General features: G+C 45.9%; 1 protein-coding gene across 24 annotated transcripts in view; it reads right to left on the reverse strand.

The window, feature by feature from the left end:
* Positions 1 to 9,948, reverse strand: part of p120ctn (adherens junction protein p120) — a 751,624-nt gene that overhangs the window by 62,017 nt on the left and 679,659 nt on the right. For 20 of the 24 annotated variants that reach the window (XR_012967136.1, XR_012967138.1, XR_012967139.1 and 17 more), the window contains exon 2: positions 5,586 to 7,621. The exons of the other annotated variants lie outside the window; for them this stretch is intronic. Coding sequence is in view for 14 of the 20 variants with exons in the window: in XM_076197955.1 (XP_076054070.1) it covers positions 5,586 to 7,308 (1,723 nt within the window). In the remaining 6 variants the exon portion in view is untranslated. The remainder of the gene's footprint in view (positions 1 to 5,585; positions 7,622 to 9,948) is intronic. 24 annotated transcript variants of the gene reach the window in all.

Raw genomic sequence — 9,948 nt, forward strand, 5'->3', positions numbered from 1 at the left:
TCACACTGCACTCTAGTTATTCAAGAACTAATCATGACACATATGGCTCCAAGGCAGTTTTCAAGGCAAATTCTAGACGCAGGGCACTAAGCTAACACTTCACAATATAGGCATAGCACTTCCATGGCACAATTTTATAAGGGTCTCCACAACAATTTCTACAGCAAATATCATATACGTCTTCAATAAGTAATATGGAAGGTAACAGGTTTATTGTGAAGAATTGTTTTGGGTTAAACTGGTAAGGACTAGATTGTGCAGACTGTGGTATACTTGACAAAGGTGTTTGGTTATCATCTAAGTCCACTGAAGTGGGACAGCGTGGATGGATTGCATAAGTCGAGTTGAAAAAAAATATAATGAATGACTAAGACTGTTTAACCACATCTGTAATATTCTTTTTACAACTGGCTGGACTGGAAAAGGTATTGTTGGGATAATTTAGTTCCACTACACTATATTACCATGTCAATATGGTTAATACAATCTGTGCTAGAGAAACACTACATAATTTTTTTTACTTTGAGTCTAATGTATGTGCCCTAAGACCAAGTTACTAAATATACAACAAGGTGCAAGGCCTAATGCATAGCAAGCATGCAACATTGTCCCTATTTCCCCCATTATATCATGCCCCCTCTCACCCCTGCACCATTCAATAACTACAAGTCATTTACAAACAGCATATGAGGAAGTAACATTTTGGTTGACAGTATTAGTTAGCCTCTTTGTTCAGTAGTATCATCTACTTTATTCTTTATTATTGCTGATCTGTCAATGGTATCCCCAAGTCATAATGTTAGACCAATGGAAAGAACCCATCAACTCTCAGGCTCTCACTACAAGTTTTCCACCCCATATATATTGTGTTTGTCTGTGTCCTACCATGACTGTGCAGTTGGCAAAGATATGTGTGACTGTAAGTCATTCTTGCAATGTGGGCATGTGTCATGTGTTCTGTTGCCTAACTTATGTTGGAATGCCTGGTGTTGTATTTACCTAATTATAGTATACAGGAAAGGGGCTATGATTATGAAGTCCTCTCTTTTTCACCATCTATCATACCTAACTTTAAACTCATTTATAGTTCTAGCCTGGGATACATCATCTTCTGAACTATTCTAGTTGATCCCTAAAACCCTCTAATTCAACCCTCTTACCCTTCACATTTTCATTCAAGCTGTCACCATTCTTTTTCTTTCCAAACTCAGTCACCATCTGCTTCAGTCTCTCTTCACACTCACACAGAGAAAAAGAAGCATGATCCCACAAGAGTTCCTCCTTTCTTGTATATTGCTCTAGTTAGGAAAAATCATGCTAGGTATATCTATCTCCAATCAACATACTATCATAAGCATATCCAACACCAGCACCTTTCATATTTTGCTATCACTACAATACATATATCCCATCTATAGAACCTACAGAAAACACAATTACAGATATAAACAGCTGCCCCTACATCCTCCTCTATCTTCTATAAAATTTTGATGATGATTTGGTTTAATGTCACAAATTCCCCCCTATCAGGAGGCTAGGGCAGTACCCCTTACAGAAGACTTTGTAGCCTGGAATTTAATGAACCATGGCCTTAGTTCAACTTACAAAGGATTACAAAGGATTACAAAGACGGAGCATACCGACAGAAGACCTTTTGATCCATATCTAGGTCGGATGCGAAAAAAAAAATCATATTAATAATAGAATAATAAATAAAAACTATAATAATGTAAATAACAACTGCCATCACCTCAACCTTCACTGCAAGTAGCAATGCCCTAACCTGCACAGCCAGCAAGCACCCTTCTATGAAATACATTACATAAATGTAACTCCCATTACCCATTACATAAACTTTTCAAAAGAATTTAATTCCACTCCTTCCCTGGCATACTGAATACATTGGTTACTTCATGTAGACATCATTCAACCTCAACAAAGAAGAAAAATAGAAGACAACCAATCCACTGTGGTCGGACTTCTCAGGAGCATAGCTTTCCCAATACTTCACAAATCCTAAAACAACTATTCCTAGGTAGTCAACACATCACTTCCTATATCATCCCTTGAATACCAAAATAATGCGATTCATAACAAATTTTGTACATCTAAATCCAGTCATACTTGCGAACATCCCACTCTTAAATCACAAAATCATTCATTATACTTAAGGTTAAAGTATTTCCCATAGGTGTACTATAACAGTATTGCCACTTCAAATCTAATCCCAATCTAATGGCTTTCACTTGACTTATACAATTTGCAAAACAATTACACACACACTTTAATCATGGAGTGTAAAAAGTATGGACTAAAATAAAGTTGTATTGTATACAATTTTTACATATGACCACAACTGGAAGCTGAATGCTCTTCAACAAATGCCACAGGCAGTATTGTATTAGTCAAAAATCTGTGAAATATGGGTAAACAACAGCATGGAGATCACTCAAAAAATGCTCAATATTTTATTACCAAACATATGTTAATATTCAACACAACCCTGCTTTATCATGCACCACTCCTGAACCTACATTCTAATCATGGTCCAGTACATCAAATTAAAGAGTAACCTATGGTTCTTCAAGATGAGAAGTAATAAAAGACAGAAACCAAGAGAAACAAGACTACAAAACACCAACTGGTTCTTACAAGGTTGTAGTTTTAGAATTCTTATGATAAGGATGAACAAACTAAGGGTTCAGTCATAATGAAGAGTTAGAGATGAGGATTGGGACCCAGAAGAATAGTAGTGCAAGTGAAAAAAAAGCATTTTGAAAACATGGGGCCAGAAAACCTCAGATCAAAATGCTTTACAAGGTTATCGTATGTAGAACATTAACATCTTGTATAGCAATAGGAGGAGGATGGGAAAAAAAAGTGAAAAGAATATATACACACGAGGAAAATAGATGTGATATGACAGACAGTTGTTGGAGGACTAAGGAACAAAAGAAGATCAGGATGCCCCAAGAAGAAAACAATCCAGCCAAAAGTTTGAAACTTTTAGAAATAATGGGACAGCAAGATGATCTGATAAAAAGAAAATAAAGTATCATAGAATAATAATAACAATAATGATGATGCACAAAACGAGATTTTATACGATGATGGTAGAATATGTAATGAAGAATACAGGGAGAGGGTGTAAGGGAAGAAGAAAGAAGGACTAGAATGGAAGAATGAATGAATGATATATACAGTATATATATATATATATATATATATATATATATATATATATATATATAGAGAGAGAGAGAGAGAGAGAGAGAGAGAGAGAGAGAGAGAGAGAGAGAGAGAGAGAGAGAGAGAGAGAGAGAGAGAGAGAGAGAGAGAGAGAGAGAGAGAGAGAGAGAGAGAGAGAGAGAGAGAGAGAGAGAGAGAGAGAGAGAGAGAGAGAGAGAGAGAGAGAGAGAGAGAGAGAGAGAGAGAGAGAGAGGGGTGTAAGAGGGAGGAAGAGAGAAGGACTACATTGGAAGAATGAATGAATGAATAAGAGATTGAGAGATAGATAGATAGATAGAGAGAGGGGGGGAGAGGTTAGAGAGTGAGAGTGAAAGAGAAACTGAGAGAGAGAGAGAGAGAGAGAGAGAGAGAGAGAGAGAGAGAGAGAGAGAGAGAGAGAGAGAGAGAGAGAGAGAGAGAGAGAGAGAGAGAGAGAGAGAGAGAGAGAGAGGAGAAAGAAGACAGAGTGAGAAAAAGACAAAGAGAGAGAGAATGAGAAAGAAAGACACACACACAGAGAGAGAGAGAGAGAGAGAGAGAGAGAGAGAGAGAGAGAGAGAGAGAGAGAGAGAGAGAGAGAGAGAGAGAGAGAGAGAGAGAGAGAGAGAGAGAGAGAGAGAGGGGAGGAGGGTTTGAGAGAGGGGAGGAGGGTTTGAGAGAGGGTGAGAGAGGGTTAGAGAGGGTCAGACAGAGGGTCAGAGAGAGAGAGAGAGAGAGAGAGAGAGAGAGAGAGAGAGAGAGAGAGAGAGAGAGAGAGAGAGAGAGAGAGAGAGAGAGAGAGAGAGAGAGAGAGAAAGAGAAAGCCAAAGAAGAAAGAGAAAGAAAGAGAAACACAGAGAGAGAGAGAGAGAGAGAGAGAGAGAGAGAGAGAGAGAGAGAGAGAGAGAGAGAGAGAGAGAGAGAGAAGGAGAAAGACAGAGAGAGAAAAAGAGAAAGACAAAGAAGAAAGAGAGAATGAGAAAGAACGAGAAACAGAAAGAGAGAGAGAGAGAGAGAGAGAGAGAGAGAGAGAGAGAGAGAAGAGGAAGAGGGAGAGAGAGGAAGAGGAAGAGGGAGAGAGAGGAAGAGGAAGAGGGAGAGAGAGAGAAGAGGAAGAGGGAGAGAGAGGAAGAGGAAGAGGGAGAGAGAGGAAGAGGAAGAGGGAGAGAGAGAAAGAGAGAGACAGAGACAGAGAGACAAAGACAGAAAGTGACAGAAAGAGAAAAATGAAGAGAAAAAGAAAGAGAAAAAGAAAAAGAATGATAAAAAGAGGAAATGAAAGAAACCAAGAAAAGAGAAATGGTAGTAATAAAAAAGAGAGAAAGAGGGAAAGAAAAAGAGAGTTCAGAGGTATGACCTTTCACCACTCCACCCTCCCCACCCACCCCCTCCCCCTCAAAACTTTCCACTTTTGGTGGGGGTGGAGAACGAGGGGGAGGAGACTGGAGACGAGGGGGGGGAAGACGGGGAGGTAAATCGGGGGGTGGGGGGGAAGGCCAGAAAAAGAGAGGGGGGGGGTGGATATAAAAGTACGAAACAACCGCAAAGTGTTTAGCAAAATAGGTACGGTGCAGGGTAAGTAGGAAAGCCATTATGGAGGTGGTATACATCATATCATAAAGATGATGAGGGAAGAAGGTTGCAAAGAAGGGGTAGAAAGGGAGAGGATGACGATGAAAAAGAGGGCGGGTTGAGGAAGAATATAATTTAAAAAAAAAAAAAATAGAGGTGGGAAAAGAGGAGATGAGTGGGGGGGAGGAGGAAGAGGAGGAGGAGGAAGAGGAGGAGGAGGAAAAGGAGGAAGAGGAGAAAGAGGAGAAGAAAGAGGAGGAGGAGGAGGAAGAGAATACCCTGTTGGAGAGCAACTTCGGGACAATTAATGAACATACAGAATGGATATATGTATGTACGTATGTATGTATGTATATAAGCATATATGTATGTATTTATGTATATATGTATGTATGTATATCTGGATGGGTGGATGGATGTATTCATGGATGCCACACAGTCACTCGAGGCAATCCTAGTCTTGCAAATCACTCAGTCATCACACAAATACTAAGACCTACAATAAGGGAGGTTGATCATCCAGGAGGGAGGGAGGGGGGAAGTATAATTGCTAAAAACCTTCGTTAACCTAATAATGGCATTCTTTGAGACTTCAGACAACTCAATCCAGCCCAGTGTCCGCGCCTTGGACTGAACACAATCGTCTGCCGAAACGTGTTGAAAGGGGTTAATAAAAAAATAAAATAAAAAAAACTGGGCGTGCACAGGGAAAGCAGGCGAGGTGAGTGTGAGGATCGAGGGCGGATGCACACGGGGTCGTGGGTTGGGGAGGTGGGGAGGGTGTTCTTCGTAGAATCCTAACTCACTCTCAGCTTCTCTCTCCTTGAGGGAAATGAGCGAGTCCCAGTGCTCAGGCGGCAACATAAAAGTCACCGTCTTCTTGCTGGGTCGCTGGTCCTCGAGTTCTTCCTCGAGCTCGCGAGGGATCGAGGAGGATCTCTCTTCCTCCTCCCTCTTATCCCCGTCGTCGTTGTCATGGTCGCCCTCGACGTGCATGCCTTCCCTCGCCTCCAGGTGGCATTCAAGGTACATGTCTTCTTTCCGCCCTTCGCGAGGGTCTACTTCGATCACGTTACTTCCCCGAAGTGACTCCCTCCCCTCCGTCTTCATCTCCGTCGGAAGTACCCGAACGCCGACGTAGCGCCGAAGACCGGGTGGTCGCCCTTCAGTGTGCCGGGGCATCGCCTCGGGGTCGTCCGTCTGGGCGCTTCCGTCGCCCTCGCCCCGGACGCCCCTCGTGAACTCCGAGTAGAGTTCCTCGTCGATAATCGCCTGGTGGTAGTCACAAATTCGTTCCTTGTGGGTCGGGGTGAGGCGCCCCGAGTGACAGAGGCTGCACGCCTCCGGAGGCTCCGTCCTCCCGGTCCTTGATCTCAGACTCGGGGTCCGTTTGACTCGAACTGCGTTTTGCATAACGATCTGCTCCACGAGGAGACCGTCCCGCGTCGTCGGGGGCACGTCCTCGGCGATATCGGCGAGGACTTCGCCGTGGCCCCCACCAGGTTGATTGATACACCATGCATGGTTGCAACACTGATTCTGTTTCGGGAACGGCGGCTGCGGTGCCCCTTGACCCTCCTCCAGGAGTCGCGACTGCTGGAGGGTGATGTGGTAATGAGAACCCTGCTGGTGGGTTACCCGCTGCAGGACCGGCGCCTGAAGGAGGGGTGTCGGTTGTAGATGCGGCCCCAGTTTACTGACGATAGCGCCGACCTCGTCGGAGTGGCGAGAATCATCTTCGCCCGATGACTGTCGATGCCGTTGGATGATCTCGCTGTCCGAGTTCGAGGCTCCACTGCTCCTCGAAGTGTCGCTGCTGCGAAGTCCAGCCATGAAGAGGAAGTCCTCAGGGTCGGTGTTGGTACTCACACTGACGGAGGAAGTACTCAGGGACCTGGAAAACCTCTTGGTTCGGTTAATCAAGTCCTTCGGTTTGGGTTTGACTTTGGGTTTGGGTCTCATAACGACTTTGACGTTCTCGCTGCCTAATTCTTCCTTCAGCCCTTCGCCAGGACCTTCCCCATGGTGTGAAGGGTGCTCGGCCAAGGGATGCAGACCCGATTCGAGTGCCAAGGGTGAGGGCGAGCTTGAAATGGGTGTTCCATCGTCCAAGCTGATGGAGCGGCGGTAGATGTGTCGACTCCCTTCCCAGGCGACCACCTTCCCCGCGACCACCGCCTTCCGGGAGCCCGCACCGGGACAGTGCCCGTGATGGTGCACGGAGTCCATAGGCAGCCTCGGGTGCGACGCCCCCGCAAGAGCGACATGATGGTCCTTCAGCTTGCCGGCGGCGCGGCGGATGGTCGCATGGGGGTCTTGGTGCTCAGAAGAACTCCGGAGGGCGTACTCCCTGACTTCGGAAAGCTCGATGGAGGCCTTGGGCATCGCTTCCCGGCCGTCCGGCTGGCCCTCCCGTCCTCGGATGGCCACGAGGTTCTCCTCAATGCGGATGTTGGTCTCCTGGTCCGAGAGCGGAGAGGTCTCCGCCTGGGGCCAGTGAAGACGCACGAAGACGCTAGATCGAGGCATCTTGTGGGAGGAGGCGAATGAGACTCGAACTCAGATCGAACTCGACTACGCACCGTCCTTCACCATCACCGTCACCATCGTCATTATTACTATCATTATCATCACCACAACACCCGTCCTAATGCACCTCTGCTCCACATCTTCTCGTAAGCCTGAGCGGCCCTGACGACCGCTTAGTTAAAGAGACTTCGACAAGGAACTACGTGCGTAGGAAGCTACCCAAGAGGGCCTCCTTCATCCCTCTTGCGCAGGAGACGACCCTGGGCTAGCCGAGGGAAGAGTCTGTCATCCTCGTTGTACAACACTGTGGATCCTGTAGAGTAATTGAACCGTGAGGAACAATGGGAAGGCAAGGCTCTCGTGAGCATTTCAAGGCGACCCTTCCTTCCGCCGCTATTCAGAGTTACGTTACGAAATGCAGGTTACACGACACAAGGAGGAGGAGGAGGAGGAGGAGGAGGAGGAGGAGGAGGAGGAGGAGGAGGAGGAGTCTGGGAGGAGGAGTAGGAAGAGAAGGAAGAGGAGGAAGAGGAGGACCGCCACCACCACCGTCGCTTCACCCACTCCCTCCCTTGGTCTCCCTCCTCGCCTTCCTTCGCCACCAACATTGATACCCATACATATGTACTCCTCCACTCCACCTTCTCCTTTATTTAAGACTTCCTAACAATGTCTTCTTCCTCCTCTTCCTCTTCCTCCTATTCCTCATCTCTCATAATTTGACCTCTCCTTTCCCCCTTCCTTCCTTCCTTCCTCCTTTGTCTTCCATATCTTCTTCCCAACATCCGAAGGCTTACGTTCTTCGTGAACGTCTCGCCTTCTTGGAACGTTCGGACGAACGGCAGAAACGTTCTTCAGTGACTCGAGCACTAGAACCGCGGATTGCCAACTTGACAACTGGTCCAACTTTAGTTGGCCGAAATAAAAGACCCAACTGGGGTCGGCCTGGGAGTCCTCCCAGTTATTATACTCAATAGTGAACGTATACAATAGGTAATCTTAATAAATATATATGTATGTATATATATTATATATATATATATATATATATATATACACACATACATAGAATAAATAAGTAAATAAATGAGTAAATAAGGATAGAGAATAAGAAATAAAAATTAAAGGAAAAAGAAAAAAGAAAATAGAATACAAATTTATATCATATTATATATATATATATATATATATATATATATATATATATATAACAAAAATAAATAAAAACATGGCGCATTTGTTTCGGTCTCGCTTTCCACTGCGAGGATCCTGATTCCCTTGCAGCCCGAGTGCGTAGGGCAAAGGTGACGGCTTCGGCCGCAGCTATTCAGCGCCTCCTGACGTTAAGCTCCTCTACCACTTTCACATGATGCAATTAATCGCTATTATCAAAATCACATTAAAGGTGGGGAACCTACGCCAGGAAGCGCTGAGTAGCTGCGGCCGAAGTCGTCACCTCTGCCATATGCGTTTGCGATGCTGTGGCAGGTAAGAGTCACTGTTGGGAATTGGAGAGAAGTGCGGGATTCGAATCCACATTTACACAGCGAGGAAGACATTGTGTTTCATGTCTTACGAAAACAGTACCAACTTAATATTATTGTGTTAACACACACACAGTTTTAACAAATGTCTTTCGTTTTAAACTGCCCAGTAGGCAAGGACTGAAACTTATAAGAAACGAATCAGTTTACACACACACACACACACACACACACACACACACACACACACACACACACACACACACAATCTTGCGAAATAAAACTTCAACTTTGGACAAAAACATCGAAAAGATGAAATATTATCCCCGTTTTCTCTCGCAATTTAAAAGCACGGGGGGGGGGAGAAAGATAGAGATAGAGATAGAGAGAGAGAGAGAGAGAGAGAGAGAGAGAGAGAGAGAGAGAGAGAGAGAGAGAGAGAGAGAGAGAGAGAGAGAGAGAGAGAGAGAGAGAGGAAGAAGGGAAAGGGAAGAAGGGAAAGGGAGGAAGGGAGGGGAAAGGGAGGAAGGGAGGGAAAAGGGAGAGAGGAAGGAAGAGGGAAGGACGGGGGAAAGGAGGGGACAAGGGAAAGGGAAGAGAGAGGGGAAGAGAGAGGGGAAAAGAGTGGAAGAGAGGGGTGAAGAGAGGGGTGAAGAGAGGGGTGAAAAGAGAGGGTGGGGAAGAGAGGGGGAGGGGAAGGGAGGGGAAAGGAAGGTGAGGAGAAGGAAGGGATGAAGAAAGTGGGAAAAGGTAAGAGAGGGGGAAAGGGAGGAGGAAAGGGAGGAGGGAAGAGATGTGGGAAGGGAAAGGGAGGGAGGGAGGAAGAGGGAGAAGGAGTGAGATAGGAAGAGGGAGAGGGGTAGGAAGGAAGAGTGAAGGCAACGAGAGATCGAGAGAGAGAAAACTTGGCCGTCGACTGGTCGGCAGAGAAGGGCGGGGGGAGGGGGGAGGGGGGCAGTTGGGGGGGGCGAGGGGGGGTCTGCTGAGGCCCCCAGCAGGGCATCCCCGTGTTCCTTCACCTTCAAACCATCCCACGCTCCCGCCCAGCCAAACCAAACAGACACACAAACACGTCCAATCAGATTTGCCGGGCTAAACACGCCTAAACAAACACCACAATCTCCCCCCCCCCACCAGGACGCCACAAACACACCCA

The sequence above is a fragment of the Oratosquilla oratoria genome, chromosome 14, assembly GCF_046742065.1.
Source record: "Oratosquilla oratoria isolate Oo_2021 chromosome 14, ASM4674206v1, whole genome shotgun sequence".
Classification (NCBI taxonomy): Eukaryota; Metazoa; Arthropoda; class Malacostraca; order Stomatopoda; family Squillidae; genus Oratosquilla; species Oratosquilla oratoria.